The sequence below is a fragment of the Bos indicus x Bos taurus genome, chromosome 19 (assembly GCF_003369695.1).
Source record: "Bos indicus x Bos taurus breed Angus x Brahman F1 hybrid chromosome 19, Bos_hybrid_MaternalHap_v2.0, whole genome shotgun sequence".
Taxonomy (NCBI): Eukaryota; Metazoa; Chordata; class Mammalia; order Artiodactyla; family Bovidae; genus Bos; species Bos indicus x Bos taurus.
In genome coordinates this window covers 10424628-10442597 of record NC_040094.1, presented here as the reverse complement: position 1 = coordinate 10442597, position 17970 = coordinate 10424628, and the positions used below count along the sequence as shown (strand labels likewise).

At 39.3% G+C, this 17970-nt stretch overlaps 1 protein-coding gene and 1 non-coding gene across 3 annotated transcripts in view; one reads left to right on the top strand and one right to left on the bottom strand.

The window, feature by feature from the left end:
• Window positions 1-421: 421 nt before the first annotated feature.
• RNF43 (ring finger protein 43) overlaps window positions 422-17970 on the top strand; it is a 67818-nt gene continuing 50269 nt past the window's right edge. Inside the window, exons 1-2 of one of the 2 annotated variants that reach the window (XM_027516790.1) lie at window positions 422-1869; window positions 2921-3557. In XM_027516790.1, the coding sequence (XP_027372591.1) occupies window positions 3306-3557 (252 nt within the window). In that variant the 5' untranslated portion in view covers window positions 422-1869; window positions 2921-3305. Of the gene's footprint in view, window positions 3558-17970 lie in introns of both variants that reach the window. The other variant, XM_027516789.1, reaches the window with a different exon arrangement.
• On the bottom strand, window positions 11928-12000 carry TRNAG-CCC. Its single transcript has one exon. It is a non-coding gene; the product is annotated as a tRNA-Gly (tRNA).

Sequence of the window (17970 nt, the reverse complement as noted above, 5' to 3'; positions counted from 1 at the left end):
TCATTGTTCATTTGTACAGTTTGGAAAGATTATTGGCATCAGGTTAAAAATAAAATGTCTGGCCACAGTCAAATACAATCTGGTCATTTTGAAAATTCAAATTTTAGAAACATACATCAGAAACGTTTGCATTCTTTCTAAAGATAATGTTACTAGAAGGGTTATGGTTCACAAATGTGGTAAAAGTTACTTGTTGCTATTGTTGTTGCTAAGTCACTTCAGTCGTGTCCGACTCTGTGTGACCCCATAGATGGCAGCCCACCAGGCTCCCCTGTCCCTGGGATTCTCCAGGCAAGAACACTGGAGTGGGTTGCCATTTCCTTCTCCAATGCATGAAAGTGAAAAGTGAAAGGGAAGTTGCTCAGTTGTGTTTGACTCTTCGTGACCCCATGGACTGCAGCCTACCAGGCTCCTCCATCCATGGGATTTTCCAGGTAAGAGTACTGGAGTGGGGTGCCATCGCCTTCTCCGGGTAAAAGTTACCAGAAGGATTATTTTTCACAAATGTGGTAAGTAACCAAAAACTAGTTTTCTTTTTGTCTACACCCTTCTTATTAAGCATATATATTTACCCCTTTACTTGTATTTATGATATAGACTTACTTTCAGTTTCACATTGAAGGCCCAGGTCTGATCCATAGTATTATTTCACATCCCAGGGATGTAAGAAGAAAATAACAGATTCCAGCCCTCTGACATCACCTAATGTAAAAGCCTGGTACAGGCACAGTTTAGAAAAGAGCTACTGAATTTAAATTTGCAGGAGCTGAAGCAAAACTTCATAAAATGGACAGAATTCTTGCCAGGGTAGCTGACTTAAAACAGCAATAAATCAGTGAGTGAGAACTACAGCACAGGATCACATTATTCTGGCTTTGTGGCCTTTATAGACACTAAAACCCGGAAGAGCAGACATCACTTTGAACTTATATTTGCAAAACGTTGTGTCCATTATTTTATCTTATGGGTTTCCTTTTTTTTTTTTTTGGTCTTTATTTCCTCATCCCGCCATCTCTGTCTCTTGGGTGCAGAATCTGCTTACCTATCTGTTCAAGTGGCCTTGATTTACGTGTGGGAACTTGCTTACTCAAAGAAAGGTATTGAGGACTGAACTGGGTGCAGTTTGGCCGTGGCTCAATAGAGGGAGTTGGGGAGCCGAGAGAAGAGCGAGCTCAGGAACGTGTCTGGCGAAGTGTGCGCGCACCGTGCCCCAGGCAGCCAGGAGGAGGGGGCGGGACGGGGCGGCTGCCTCTGGCTGCTCCACCCTCACTGTGTCAGCAGGTAGAGAGCGTGATTGCAGTCCCAGGGGAGGGAGTCCGAGCTAGAACACCAATTACAAACCACAGGCTTCCTGCTCTAGGGAGTTGATCCAGAATTGTCTTTCTGGAAGGGAAGCACTTGAATCCTTCCGAACTTTCCAAGTCTATCCATGATTCAGAGACCTTGCCTTCTCCCTTTGGGATTGTCTGTGTTCCTGGTAGTGAATTGTTGCTGATGTATTTGCTTTGCTCTTTCAAGATCTCATCATTTTTATATGCTGTTTGGGGAGAAAAAGGACTTTTGTTAGAAAGGAGATTTCAGAAATGGTTTTGGATCCTCTCTAAGTGTTTTTAGAATTCTTTGGGGACAGTAGCTCTAACCTTGGAGTAAGTTTCTGCCTTTGACCTGCATGGATTATTTTTTCAGGCTGCGGAATTTCTCGGCTCCTACCTGCAGTGTGGGGCACTTGGTTTGGTTGCAGAGTAAGAAGGTGGAAGAATGAACTGTACTTGGTTAAGCAGTTGAAACCTTTTCTTGAGCAGGATCTATAAAAGCATAATTGAATTTGTTTCACCCCCGTGGATTCCAGTGGGCCCGACAGCACAACAGGTTTGCAGATTTCTTTTGAAATTCTTTTTTTTTCTCCCTCTGCCTCAGCGAAAGAAAGGAATCTATATAACAGGTTCATATTCAATTGCTTGGCTTTTCAGCACTTATTCTGAAGACTTAATAAGATTTTTTAACTTGACCTCTGAACACAGTGGGCTTTGTGGTTGAAGTGCATTTATATTTACTTAAGGGTGCACATTTTGAAATCTTAGAATAAGATTTTGTTTGTACAAAGACCCAAATTCTCAAGTGCGCCTAGAAATAGCACAGATCTACTCTACTCAGGATTATTTTTACTTTTTCAGGGCATTCTACTTAGAGCCTGTAGACTAATCACCTCCTCACTCCCCCTATCTTTTATTCCCTACCCCCTCAAGGAATTTGAAAACGTGTTAGGAATAGTCCTTTGTTTTACTATGAACCCAGAAAATTACAGATTATAAGATCTGGATAATAAAGTAGTTTCCAAAAGCATCTCATGGGAAATCACAGTGCTTGGCATTCTCAAGTAGGAGAATAAAAGGAGGAATCCCTAAGATAGAAAGGAAAATAAAGATAGAAATATGAATTTCAACCGGAAAAGATAATTGGAAAGCCAACCTTTTCAAATATTCTTCGAATTATGAAAATTGGAAAAGATTGTGATGCTCAGATTTATCCTGTGAATATGTGAAGACATAAATTAGCACCTAACTTACTGGCAAATCTAGGTAGAAAATTTAAAACTCATAGTATATTTAAGTTCATGAAAAGTGTTATAGGTTCAGTGGGCCTGGAACTTTGGCTACACTGAAATAGAGTTTAATGTTGAAACTTTTATGAATACATGTAGCATCTTTGGCCATCTCTCAAGGTGTGGTCTGAAATATTGTTCCCTCTCCTTCCCCTTAAAAAAGAAGCTCTGTGATCTTTAGTCTTTTACCATTGACAAGTTTTGTAACTTAAAGGGGCCACCTCTTCATTTTCTGAGCTGGAGTTTTTCACTCTCACCTTTGATGCATGGCCTTGGTCGTTTACTTTGCCTTGTTTTGTTCATTAACATTGGGTTTAGTGGCTCGAGGACTTGTTGCATATGGAAGACCAGCACCAGGTGATCTGACATAATAAAAATTCAGGATGTGACATTCAACCTCAAGCAACACTGAAAATTCCAAAGAGAAGTGCGGTATCTTAACTAATCGTAGTGAAGATGGGAGAAAACGACATACCTGAAGCAGAAGTAGGCTGACAATAACCTTCTTGCCTGCTTGAGCAGGAATACCACCTGTCCTTGGGAATATACTTTAGAGAAAGGAAGGGCCAAAACTACGACTCGGCTTTCTGAAACGGACGCAGAAGTTTCTTTTCCTCCATTTGTCTGGATTTGAGAACCTGCGTTTGGTCTTAGCTACTGGAAGCAGTATGTATGGCCGAAGTGCATCGCTGCAGCTGGTAGCATGAGTGGTGGCCACCAGCTACAGCTGGCTGCCCTCTGGCCCTGGCTGCTGATGGCTACCCTGCAGGCAGGATTTGGACGCACGGGACTGGTACTGGCAGCAGCGGTGGAGTCTGAAAGATCAGCTGAGCAGAAGGCTATTATCAGAGTGATCCCCTTGAAAATGGACCCCACAGGAAAACTGAATCTCACTTTGGAAGGCGTGTTTGCTGGTGTTGCTGAAATAACTCCAGCAGAAGGAAAATTAATGCAGGTAAGGATGACTTTTATTATTTTTCACTTTCCATCTGTTTGAAATATACCTTCCTTGTTTTGTCTTCCAAATCGAATTCCACAGAAGGGCTCTGCTGCCTGGCTTTCTATTTGTTTCATCTTGTTAAACATGTTACTTATTGACATTCTAAAGCAAATTCTGAGTTTATACTCTAGAAGAAACGTAAATGCTGTATTTTATAAGATCATCTGCTTATTTTTAACTCTGGTATTACACTATATTACATAATAAGACCTTTCTTTGCAAGTGATATATTCTGGACACTTTTTTTTTTTTTTTAATAGATGAAATATATGGGCTTGTATTTAATTAACTCAAAGAGTGTACTTATATCCTGTTTTAGATTTGAGGTGAGCACTAAGGTTGATTTTGATGGTCAGCAGCATCCTGATGTTCTAGAATGCCTTTGGAGCATATTTGATCACTGTGTCACTTTTAAAAATCAGTCAAGCTTGAATGCTACGGTTGGCCTTATACCATGTGTGGCCCCCTATTGCTAAGCCCCAAATGGAGAGGATTGGATTACAAAATGGACACAAGCTGTAAACCTGCCTCCTGACCACTTTAGACTTGTCTACACTTAATTTTATTATTTTCAAAAATTTTAAATTTAACATCTGTGTTTTATTGACCCACGGAGTTTTTCAGACAGTTTCTTAGGCTTTGCAGTTGTGAATTTTGCCTATAACTCATTCATAGCCTGCTCTATATGTGTTTAATTTATGAACTGACTGAGGCCATAGCATTTCATAGATGAATTGCTCATACCCCCTACCCCCACCCTCCAAATGTAGAGCCTGGAGGGCTCTGCCTTTTTAATGTGGCATTTTAGTATCTTATTCTATAAAATTATATTACTTATTGATTAAAATTCATTTTATCAAAGGACATTTCTTGCTGTAGCTCTCGGTCACAGGTGAAAATGTTGTTAAATCAAGCTCAGATTTTTATTGCGTGATATGAACAGAACCAAAATATAGTATAAATTTAAATTTTGGTCCACCCAAAGGGAAAAGCTGAGAAAATTTAACAAATTATAGAACTCTCTTTGCCCAACACAGAGTTTTATGTATATCTTAGTGGCTTTTCACGATCACTTCTTGGGCAATGTTTTGAAGCTGGGATAAGTGAAGTGGAAGAAGAATTGGGTGAAAAGGAAGGCTCTGCTATTTAGATAAATAGACAGGCAAAAAGAATGTATCTGGAAAAAATAGTGTAAGAATTTTTGGAAAGGAGTCTATTTAATTTGAACTTTAGGACAGACTTAGGAATATCTAAACGTTGAAACAATAAATCATTTTGAATACAAACTTCCTTCCTGACTTTGCCTGGTTAATACCCTGAAGCATGAGGTATGTACTCCATTTTCATTTCTTGCCCTAAGTAATTTCAGGATGGAATCATATTCTGGTAGCTCTGAGGCGTTGGAAGCTGTACTAAACTTTGTGCCTTATTAATATCCTGTGGCAGCATGTTCAATGGGTTAATTATATGCTGCGTTAAATAGTGTCCTCTTTTATTTTAAATTTTTTGTCTTCTATTATAATACATCTCTACGTAAAGTTTCTGTATATTCATAAAGGAAAAGGTATGTAAGAGATATTAGCTGGCATTCTCTTTGCAATTTATTACTTTGTCAATCTTTATCATGTCTTCTCCTATTTTGCCCTTTTTCTCATACTGGTAAGTGTTGCTTAATCCTTTTTTTCCACATATTAACTTTGAGTCTACCATTGTCCTTTAAGTATTGCTTCTTCACTTTGTGAAGAACGAATTTCATTGTTATTTAGCAGGACCTTTCCAGGCTTTCCAGTAGATAGTTGGCATCATTGGCAATTTTCAGTCTTTTCTTCGCCTTTTCTCTCCGTGCAAGCTTCTTCTATGTCAGGGTCAATAATAAATTTATATACTAGCTTAGTATTAATCTTTGGAGATTTTCAGTATTGGTCCTGGTTTATTGTCTATTAATCAAGTTTTAATCCACAATAATTACTAAATTTTCTTAATAATCTCTAATGAGAGACTTAAAAACTTTTGAATGAGATGCATCAGTTCTTTTTTATCCACTATTTGATTAACTCTTTCAAAGAAGTCTAGCGTGTTAGGGACACATGGTGTACACTTCTAGAATCCATGCTGTTTGTTCCTTATCAGATTATACTGCAACACAGGTTTACTCAACTGTGGTTAACCAAGCCTTCCACTCAGCTCAAGTTCTGTTTAAATGTCCTAGAGCTGTGCTTTGCTGCACTTTAGCTTTCTTGGTGGATATCTGTCCCCTGGTGTCACAAATCCAAAGACAGTTTTCTCTGTTGGCGTTGCAGAATTTTGGATAATTCTATATATCCTTCTACCTATGAATTATTCTAGCTGCCTGTTAAGCTTGATTATCTTCAAAGATACAGTTAAGGCTTTGTAAAATTGGGCATGCAGTGCATTGGGAAATGTGAAATTATGAGGACAATGATTTAAAAAAATACTGATGACTGCGTTATTGTGGTTTCTGTAATTTCCAGAAGTTTCCTAATATCTGACATGTCTTTACATTTTGTTCAGTTATTTCAGTGTATGTACTATTTCATAAGGACCAAATTAACTGGATTTTCATTTGTATTACAATTTGAATTTTCCTTAAACAAAGAGAAACATCTGTGACAGCGTGCCCCAGATATTATTATTATTCTGTTTAATAATAAAATAGACCACAGAACTTTTTCCTAAAATTATTTTGTCTGTCTCAGCTTCATCTGATGACTATATATACAAGACCAGGTCTTGGTGAATTTTTGTCCTGATTCTTATTCCTCAGTTTTCTCTTTACCAAGAGTTATATCCATTGTACAGTATATGTTCAGAGTCTTAAATGATAATATTCTCTTTAAAGTACTATAAGAAAGTCAAAATAAAAGAGGAAATGTTGCCTTGCCATATTTCTTTCATTTCTCAAATCGTCTCTTGTCCGTTTGAAAACTCCCATCTGAGTCTTGACCAAATTATATTGTTTTCCTTCCTATTTGGCCCAAGAGCTGCTTCTCTGCACAACCGTATTATTTCAAATCCCTGTGCGGGTTTGCCATTGTCTTTAAAGTGTCTACTTCTTAGCTTTCCTCTATATTTGCCAAAATCGTGTCTCTCCCTCTTCTGATTTCCTGCTCCTTTTTAAATCTGTTTCCCATTTAATGTTTATATTTAGGATAACCTTCTACCACTCTTCCATCTCAGTATTTCCCTAACTAGCCATCAAAAATCCAGGTCCAAAAAAATATTTTTTTTATAATTACAAGTAATGATGGATGTTAACTAAACTTATTGTGGGGATCATTTCACAATATATATGTATGTCAAATCTTATTATACACCTGAAAATAATACAGTGTTATATATCAATTATATCTCAAAGAAAAAGCAGAATGTGGGGGACACACACACACACAAATTCATGTCAAGGAAACTAATTACTTGGCAGTGTGATAAAGACACTGGGAGTGATTACACTATTATTGTTATTGTTTCGACCATTCTTTCGAATATACTCTTTTTTTCTCCTGGTTTATACAACTGTAGAAGGAAAATGAGCTGGAGTTTACACGCTGTCCCATTGTCCAGCTTTCTGGTTTGTTAACCTCTTATCAACATTTGTTTATATTATTTCTTAGTGATATTGTTGCTACCACTTCTAAAAATGATTACAGTCCTGTTTTCTTTCTCCATTCTTGCTCTTTATTAATAAACGTGACTTAGAGGGACACCCCAAAATTCATTTTCCTTCTCCTCAAAGCAGAAGCCCAAGAGGATCTTAGTGTAGTGCAGGAGAGGTCACTGATTCTTTCACCATCACATTCTTCCTGCTCAGCTGGTTGTCCTGGATTTTCTTAGACTCCAGGTTAAAGTTATGATCAAGATTAGAATGTGCTGCCCTGAGGCTTCAGACCTACAATGGAAGCTGTGGTAGTGCAGCATTTGGCCAGCAGCAGTGAACACCTCCTGCACAAATTCCCCCTTGCGTGGTGTCTCTGCTTGCCCCTCCATTTACCTATTAGTCAACACATAGTTATCCTATCTTTGCATTCTCGCTTTATTTATAGTCAGGGCCTGAAGTGAACGTTTTGGGGAGGAAGAGGAAACTTCATAGTTTAAGTTTTGGCCAAAGCCAGAGAGACAATGCTGTATAGCAAACTTGCAGTTGACAAAGTGATTAAACTGTAACTAAAGGGACTTGACTTTTAGCTCCAATCCTGCCACTAAGTAGTTGGGTGACAAGATAGTTTTTTACCTTTCTAGGCTTTAGATTTGCGTCTGCATAACTGAACTTTAACGTGCCATGCACTTTACATGTATTAGCTCACTGAATCTTCATTATACCTTCAAGAGAGAAATACAGTCCTTTTTTTTTTTTAAGACTAGGGCAGATGTTTTTTAATTGTGTTTTTAACTGAAGTAGAGTTAATGTACAATATTGTATAAGTCACAGGGCTTCCCTCGTAGCTCAGTCGGTAAAGAGTCTACCTGCAATGCAGGAGACCCGGGTTCAATTCCTGGGTCGGGAAGATGCCCTAGAGAAGGAAATGGCAACCCACCCCAGTATTCTGGCCTGAAGAACCCCATGAACAGAGGAGCCTGGCAGGCTACAGTCTATGGGGTTGCAAGAGTCAGACACGACTAAGCGCACACTGGACAGCATATAAGTTACGAATATACAATATAGTGATTCACAATTATTGAAGGTATGACTCCATTTATAGTTATTATAAAATATTGGCTATATTCCCTGTGTTGTACAATATGTCCTTGTAGCTTATTTTATACGTAATACTGGTACCTCCTACTCTTCCAGCCCTGTATTGCCGCTCCTCCTCCCTGCCCCCACTGGGAGAGCCACTAGTTCGTTCTCTGTGAGTCTGCTTCTTTTTTTGTTGTTGTTATATTCACTAGTTGTTGTATTTTTTAGATTCCACATATAAGTGATATCATACAGTAGACATACAGTACTTTTATTTTCACATATTATAGGTAAAGAAACGGAGGATCAAAGTGAGTCTCAAGCTATTTGCCAAAGTCTAAAAGTAAGTGGCACAGCTGGAGCTTGAACCCCAGAGCTCATGCTTTCCTCACTCTAAAATTTTGTACATCTAAAATGCTGCAGATGAACACCAGGGTAGGCCTTATATAAATGATGAATTTATTTCCAGAACAGAAGAGAATGCAGATGATGAGTACTGTTCTCTGCAGTTAATCCAAACTGTATGTATTTCTTCTATTTCTCTTCATTTGTGCTTAATTTACAAAGACATTTGTAAATCAGAATGTTATTTACTTGGTATATCTGTTTTAGTGTAACAATTATCATTACCTTTCTCTTCATTTTATAACAGTAAGTTATCTCACATAGGAACATGAAATAATAAACTTTGACGTAGCATGCATCCAACTGTCATTGCTCAAGTCAGAGCTTCTTGGAAGCAGAGATTTCAAAGATTTTGTAGCTTTGAGGCCAGCCTTTAAAAGAAGTATAACTATTTGAAGTACAGTCAACTCTCAGTTATTTATGTTAGTGGGGGGTGCAGAAAATTCAGTTAATTTATAGTTGACTTTGGAATGTAGTCAGAAGTATACCATCGGATGTAAACCCTCTGTGCACACAAGCAGGCTGAGGTGCTTGCCTCCTGGGATCCCAGCTTGACTTGGCTTTGTTGTCAGAAGCGTGGCACCCGGAAGAGAGAAGGAAGCTGCAGATATTTTTATTGATAGTTTTTCAGGTTAAGGAGATATCTCATGTAAAAGTACCCATCAGACAGATTTGTATAAATAATCATTCTGTACTTCATGTGGAAATCCCGCAGAATTGTTGTAAGTTCAAATTCATTAATCTGTCTGGTTGTAGGAAGCAATGAATGAGCTGTGCCCTTGGTTATTGCCCCTATCAGGCTATTTAGTGTCCTTTGAGCTGATTCCAGGGGTAGGCATTTCCTTGGTTTTTGTGGTAAACGGTGTGTGTGTGTGTGTGTTGTAATTTTCTTTATCTACAAATTAGTCATAGTTAACTTTTTACACAGTTTTAAAGATATCCCTGAGGCTCAAGGTTTTGTTTTTGTTTTCAATAAAAAAAAACCTTTACATTTTATCCACTGAGAAGTATTTATTGGAACTTTTATGTGCTTCCCCCTCTCCCTTGCTGCTGCTGCTGCTGCTAAGTCGCTTCAGTCGTGCCCGACTCTGTGCAACCCCACAGATGGCAGCCCACCAGGCTCACCCGTCCCTCGGATTCTCCAGGCAAGAACACTGGAGTGGGTTGCCATTTCCTTCTCCAACAGAGGAAAAGGTGTTATAAATGAGCAATGTACTATTATAAATGTTCTGTCAGGAACCAGAATTGATAGCAGGGTATTGTTGTTAGAGAAGTGTATGATGATATTCCATCAAATTTCTGTAGTGATTTTCTTCCCAGGAGCTTAAAATGATTCACAAATACTTGCAAACCAAATACAGGTGATACTCCATTTTGTAGAAAAGGAAACTTAATGACAGAGAAAGCAAGTTAATTATCTTAGAACAAAGTCACACAGAAATAAATGGACCCTGTGTACTTTGCAGGAGATAGATGAATAGTCCACTTTTTAAGTTATCCAAGGATGTGCTTTTCTCAGGGAAATCCTCAAAAGCTAAAATTCTGTCAATGGTTGAGATGTGGGATATGGTCCCAATATCCTCTATTGGGACCTGTGTTGCTCGATTTGGTGATTCAGCTATTGGTGAAGCAGGGTGCCAACTTTATGTCTCAGAAGCCCTCTGAGCTGACTCTGTGACCTGCATTCATTGTTTCATTGAGAATTGTTGGAGTTGGAGCCAGAGTTTTTACAATGAGCTGTTGAGGGCCTGCAGGATCTGGCCTGGCACCTGCACCTCTTGCCTCCTCACCCCTCACTCTGCTCCAGTCGCTGTGACCTTGTTGTCCTTCAGCTAAGCCAGGCCTGCTCCCACCTCAGGGCCTTTCCACTTCCTCATCCCACTTACATCCCAAACACTTTCTTCTCTTAGTCCCTCAAACGTCCGCCCCAAGTGTCAAATACACCTTCTTGGTGAGGCCTTCCTGGGCCTGTTCTGAGGGAGTCTTCCTGTTCCCCCAGGGCTCCTCTTCTCCGCCCCTGCTTTGCTTTGCTTTGTAAACTTCCTGCAGTGTGGCACACTTTTATGCTGTCTCCCCTCAGGAGGCTGTGAGCTCTGTGAAAGCAGGGCTTTCATCTCTCAGTTCAGAGCTGTGTTTTGGGGAACAGGGCTTTAGTGTACTTGGTGCTTTTCCCATAGGAGTAACTCAATAAATATTTATTGAATGAATATAAGGAACATTATGGTGGTGCCGAGTGGCTGTGATTGGTCAGAGATCACTCTAGGATGAAACAGACTTATTTATCTCATCACATTTTTTAAGTACATTTTTTGAAGTCGATTATTGTGAGTGCTTTGGGCTTGATAGAGCATGCTGCACTCTGTTCTCTCTCTGACTTATCACTGACAGCATACTGTCTCCTTGATGGTCATTTTCAAACTGTAAACATGACTTTAAACGATTTGTTTGGTATAATCAATATCCTTTACACAGCACTTACTTAGTTTTAATAACTAGCCCAATCCCTACTTTTTAGGAAATTGTCATTTTCCAAGAAAAATGTCTTGGGGTACTGATGTAAAATCTGTGATTATAAGATGGTGTGTGCATGTGTGCTGTGCTCAGTCATGTCTGATTCTTTGTGACCCCCCTGGGGTGTAGCCCACCAGGCTCCTCTGTCCATGGAATTTTCCAGGCAAGAAGAATACTGGAGTGGGCTATTATTTCCTCCTCCAGGGCATCTTCCCAACCCAAGGATCTTGAACCCATGTCTTCTGCATTAGCAGGCAGATTCTTTACCACTGAACCACCTGGGAAACCCAATTATAAGATATTAGCATGCATCCGAAGGACCTTACCTTCTTAGTCCTTGGGGCTTGTGAATCCCAATTCTGATCTTGAGATACCCTAACACAGTGGCTTTCAATCTTTTTTTTTGGAGGGGGGGGTCACTGGCCCCTTTGAAAATGTGATGGAAGTTATTGACCATATGTACTTAATGTACAATTTTGCATAAAATCCCAGTGGAGAGAATCTCTGAGACACATGTAAGAATCTAAAGATTCTAGGTCAAGAGCTGTTATCCTAGAATAATCCCAGTTATTTCAGAAATGAAACCAAATTCTCAAAACTAACTTACCTTGAGTTTATTTATTTATTTATTTATTTTTTTAAATTTATTTATTTGGCTGCGCCGGGTCTTAGTTGCAGCATGAGGACTCTTAGTCATGGCATGTGGGACCTAGTTCCCTGGCCAGGGAATGAACCTGGGCCCCCTGCATTGGGAGTGCAGAGTCTTAGCCACTAGACCACCTGGGAAGTCCCTTTGAGTTTAGTTAATTTGAAAAGTCTTTGTCTACATTAATAGAAGTCAGACAGACAACAGTATTACGGTGCAGTTATAAGAAGGTTGGCCTGACCTAAGATGACCTTAGATACAAAAATTGGTATCTGACAAAGACTGCTTGTGTGTAGTTAAGGAATTGTGCTCTCCAAATATTAAGTGAAACTGCATCAAGAAATGCCTGTGTGTGTATGTATGTGTGTGCTAAGTCCCTTCAGTCAGGTCCGACTCTTTGCGACCCCATGGACTGTAGCCTGCCAGGCTCCCCCCGGTCTGTGGGAATTTCCAGGCAAGAGTGCTGGAGTGGGGTGCCATTTCCTTACAACCCTTCATCATGGTGGTTTCACTCAAAGACACATAAGAATAAAAGATATCTTACTAATTTGTTTTGATATAAGCAGAACAGTTGTGGCCCTGGGTGCCTGTTTGGTCCCTGAAGTCAGAGAACAGAGGCTGTAAAACCAGCCAACTTTGGTGACTTTTCCACACCTGTTTGTCTTCTGTCCTTTAAGCCCCATTGCTTTTCCTGAGGTAGGAGGCCTTGGGCCCTTCAGTTTCTGTTTGCTATAACGGAAAACTTTGAATCTCTTTAAAAAACATTCATTATTTCTTGCATGTTTGTTTTTAAATAACAGATAAGCTACTTTACATACTCTTCTTTTTATCTGGCTTCTAAACATTACAGTTCATTTTCTTTTGATATTTTTAAATATATTTAATGTATTAGAGTTTGTATTTAATTTCAAATTCAGAAACACCAAAATAATCAAAGTGATTTAAATTAGGGTTTTTAAAATGGTAAACACAAAGTCTCACATTTTTCCTGGAGATAGGAAATTATCTTATTTAGATATTATGATCCTGAATCTGAAGCAGTGATCTTTCTTTGGGATGGCGATATAACTATCTTCAAGACCCCTGTTTGTTTTTTAAAAATCTAGAGCACTTCTATTATGATGGAAATCAACCATATATTACTGTAATTTTAAATAGCATAGTCAGTTACCATTACCTATCAATTTTGTGCATGCTAATATATCAAAAGGGTACTATTATGCATAACTAACTGATGATAATTGATAATTGAGAAACTCTGTTGCTTTATTTCTGTAAAATAATTTGGAGAAGACTGAAGACCTTATGTTTTGTGCCTACTAATCTTGCTGTTTCCTAAAAAATGATCATAGATTTCCATTCTTTTTTCTCCTGCTTTCTACAGTATTACAAGTTATCCATTCTTAAAAAGAAATCTTTCACATGCTTCCAGTTTTGAGTTCTTTCGCTGTTATATCTTCTGCTTAGAATCATATTGGCTAATCTAACTTTAAAAATCTTGTGGCCAAATTCTTTTTAAATTTTGTGAAGGACTTTATTGGCCTTTTACTGAAATTAGTTCCTATTCAGTTTTCCTTACCTGGGATAAAATACAGTTCTGGGTGGGAGGGCAGAGGAATAGCCCCCATTTGAAATTAAAATATAATCATCAGATTTCAAGTTAGAAAAAAACCTAATGCAATCATTTCATTTTACAGAGGAAGAAATAAACTCAGATTAGTGCTTTGCCAGTCAAAGGACTGCCAATCTACTGCCATATCTTACTGGCCAGCATTTTTAGCACACCTTATTTATGTATTTTAAACTTCTTTGGGTCATTGTGGGAAGATTAAAAAGCAGATGTTGGCAGAGATCTTCTCCCTGAACATTCCATGAAGAAGATATTATGGAGTGCCGTAGGGTCTCTTTCGTCTTTGATCCCTAGTCAACTCGAAGGCATACTTAAAAACAAGTGGACAGAAAAACCCCTTGCTGCACTCAGCATTGCTTTACCCGTGTCTGTGCATACAGGAAGTTATGCCAGGGAGTCACTGCGCCAGGCGGCCTTTTGTCCTGGGTTGTGTTTTCAAAGCAACAGAGGCTCTTTATGAACTCCAGGCCAAGATCCTTATTGAGAGTGGGGACTGCCCTGGAGTCTCTCCATGTCTTATACTTGGGGTCTCTACTGTGGGGTCTTCCCTTCCATACTCTGTGGCAGGTCCTATGGGAATACCAAGGCCAGCCCCCTTGCCTAGACCGACTGAGGAGATACAGCTTTAACAGTGGAAAGCAGTGTGTGCTGAACGCCAAACAAGAAGTGCAGGCATAAATGCCATGATAGTGCCAGTTTTCATCTTCTCAGGAGGCATTCAAATGACTGTGGTGATTCTGTCTCGAGGTCCTCTATGATTGGAGAAAAAGTAAACAAAAAACGTAAAATTTTAATCCAGGCAACTTCAAGTAGTTGAAATCTAGAGGACAGTTACAGCCCAAACAGTCATACCTTCTAATTTTCACTTTTATCAGTTAAGTATAGGTTATAATATTGCCTGTATAAATATTCCTGTATGTATAATACTCATCAGTAACATTTTCTTTAGAGGTCCAAATAACTAAACACAATGGCTTTCTTTTCAAATCGCAAACTGGCTTTCTAAAATGAGAAGTTTCTGTTAAATTGTAGTAAAATTAAATAAAAAATTTTAGCTTTAAACAGAGTTCAACACATTGGGAATTCTGTTTGAATTGATGATCTCATTGGCTCATTTTAAATCTTCATAAACTGCACAAAAGAAAAAATAAACACTAGGACTATATAGAAGGTGAGAAATATTTTTAAAATTAATTGGAGGAAAAATATTTGAATATCATCTATATTTAGAAAACTTAGAAAAAAGCCTTTAATGCCAAGGCTTTTATTATCATCATTGACTTTAGTCAATATTAACTGTTATTCTCATTCTCTTGGTTTTAGTGTAATTTACCTGTCCGCTATGACAAAAACATTAGGTTATTCTCTACTGTGAACTTAGTAAACTGTATTGTATACATCATATATTTTTATTGTTGTCAGAGATTATTTGAAATTTAGTTGTCTCCCTTAGGACATAGGTTCACAGGTGCCTTGTGACCATTTAAAAGATAAAGGCAAGTCATTTAACCTTTCATCTGTTGGGTTCGGGTTGGTGGGGTAAGTAAATAACCTTTAAGTTTCTTTCTAGCTCTAGACATTTAGAGGTTATACTTATTTCAGAAGTAGACTTATTAAACAAAAGGGCATGTAATTTGCTTATTTTTTTCCCCTTGAGATAAGATTTATTTGGTAGGTGGTCACAGATTTTTTTGGTCCCCAAAAATTCTGACCAAATTCCTTAGAGTCACACAACCAATTAGCAGCCAAACTAAGGTCTAGGCTCAGTTGCACTTTAGTCCTTCGGCCGTATCCTGTGTTTGCACTCAGTTAACACACAGAGAAAGGATGTTTTTGGGGGGAGTTTTAAAATACGTGTAGTAGATTGAGGACCCCTATTCTAAATCTTTCATCAAGGCTCTCCCAGTGACCAAACCACACTGACATCAATGACTGGCTTATGTCTAAGTGAATGTGACCAAACCTTTGGAAAGGCTTGAAAAGGCCAGAGAGAGCCCAGAACCATGGTAGTAAAAGGAAGATTATGAACCTGCTCCTAAAATAATTTGTAAAGTTGAATTATTATAAGTAAGCTGACTAGTTAGACTAATTTCAGAATAGCTGATGGGTGTTCCTGTGTGGAGTTGGGGGTTAGAGCGTTAGTGTGTGAGCATATGGAGGCATTTGGAAGGAGTGGAAGTGGGGCCATCTGATTAGTAACTGTGCCTTGTTATTAAACCGTGACTTTCTGCATTGTGTGTCCCCAGAGTTGGAAAACTTCCGCTGGCAAAAATAAAGAGAAGGGCTGCCGTGCTGTTGCTGAGGGCCCTACAGTAGACACAAAAGCGCCTTCTCAGAGGCCAGCAGCGGAGGCGGCTTGTACAGGCAGGCCCGTTCCTCTCAAAGACTGGGAATCAGATTCTTTCCCCAGGGGGTTTCCAACTAGTTTGCACTTCAGAAAAATCTTTTCTTTCTCCTGCTGTTCACGCCCTGCAAAGAATTTTCTTCCAACCAAAGAAATTGTTTTCTAATCAAAGATTCTTGTCCTTAGTTGTTGGACATCAAAGAAAGTTTGGAGGAGACTGGGGGATTATGTGAGTGCCTAGAGTTTATTTTGAATGCAAACTTGCAACATTAGCAAGTTTCCCAAAGAATATACTCATTTAAGGGCTGGGAGAGAGCCTAATATAACCGAGGCTCTGTTTTCCCTTGGTTGGATGTAAGGTACCCCGGTAAGATACAAATGAGCTGAGCAGCTCTGTCAGGACTTAACTCCTGTATGTTTGGTTTTTGACGTTCTTAGCAAGGGGAAAGGTACCTTTATTCCACCTACCCTTTTAAAATCTGGTATTAGGGAACATCAGAAACTACTGATAACCTCGAAACAAAACCCCCTCTTTTTTAACCTTCAGTACTTCAACTCTTAACTTCTCCCAGGACGGTTGATGATATCACCAGTGTTGGGAGCCGCATTCCCTGCATTCCCCCACTGCCTCCGAGGTGTTGATGATGTCATTTTCTCCCACAAAGGAAACCCTCAGCACCCCAGGGCCTGAACTCAGGTCTTGGCAGGTAAATGAAGGAGGAACTTAAACTGTTGGGTTGAGTCAGGCGTAAAAAGGCACGACCATGTTAAGCACCAGCTTCGTAGTCTCATCTCTGGGGCCTGACTAGGGAGAATTTATCATTTAGGGAAAATTAAGACTGTAACTTTAAGAAATTATTTTCTGGGTAAGAACAATGATTCACTTGATATTTTGGTTCTTGCGCTTAGGGACATTTATAGGGTATTGTTCTCAGATTATGGCTCCTTAAATATCCTTCTCTCGAATCCACGAATTTTTTCCAGTTTTTCTGGAACCCATTTGCAGATTATCTTAACTTTTCTTCTAACAACAACAAAAACAAGAATTAGGAAAAATAAAGTGGTGGATCAAGCAGATTTAGGCAGAATTATGCCCTGGGTAAAGTACATTCTTGTTATTTTACTCTTGGCTCTGTGGATATGAACAGAAAAGAATATTGCTCTAGAAGATTTCCAATCTCTTTCTATTCCTTCCTTGCAACCACAAAGTAGTGGTTGGAAATAGAATTCCAGGAACACCAAAAATGCTCTCAGTTTCAGTAGTGGCAGCTACAGTGCCCCCACAGGGTTCTCTGGGCATTCCTCCTTGGGGCCTTCTTGTGGCCTCCTCGTGGTTAGGAGCCTACATCATCAATCACAAAGGCTTGCCCTGAAGACAGACCTGCTAAAAATGTCAGTTATCTGTCCTTGCCATCAGAAACAGTTCTTTATATTTTACTCTGTTCTGAACTAACATGCTATAGTTTTCTTTCTTTTTTTTTTTTTAAGAGAGAAATACAGCCTCTTTGATGGACTCATTAACTGACCATTCTCACAAAACTTTAAGTACACTAGTTTATAGTACTAGGAAACTCAGTCAGAATGGGTGGGGTAAGCAGGATTTACCAAAGGTTTTTATTCTACTCGGTAGTGCTAACTTGCCTGTGTTACTCCTATGCAGATATTAGATTGTAATTTTGAGGGGTTTTATTTCATTTACTTATTTTTGATTGTTGTAAGACTTTTTTAAATGCTTATGTATTTGGCTGCAGCACATGGGATCTTGAGTTGCAGTATGTGAACGACCAGGGATTGAACTCTAGCACCTGCCACGCTGGGAGCGTGGAGTCCCAGCTAGTGGACCACCGGGAGGTCCCAAGACTTTATTTAATTAGGAGCTTTAGGTTTGGTCTTCTCTGGTGGCTCAGGCCTAAAGAATCCATCTACAATGCAGGAGACCTGGGTTCAATCACTGGGTTGGGAAGATCCCCTGGAGGAGGGCATGACCACCCACTTCACGATTCCAGAAGAGCCTGGTGGGCTACAGTCCATGGGGTTGCGAAGAGTCAGACATGACTGAGCAGCTAAGCACGGCACGGCCCAGGAGTTTTAGGTCACAGCGAAACTGAGAGGAAGGTGTCTATCAACCATACACCC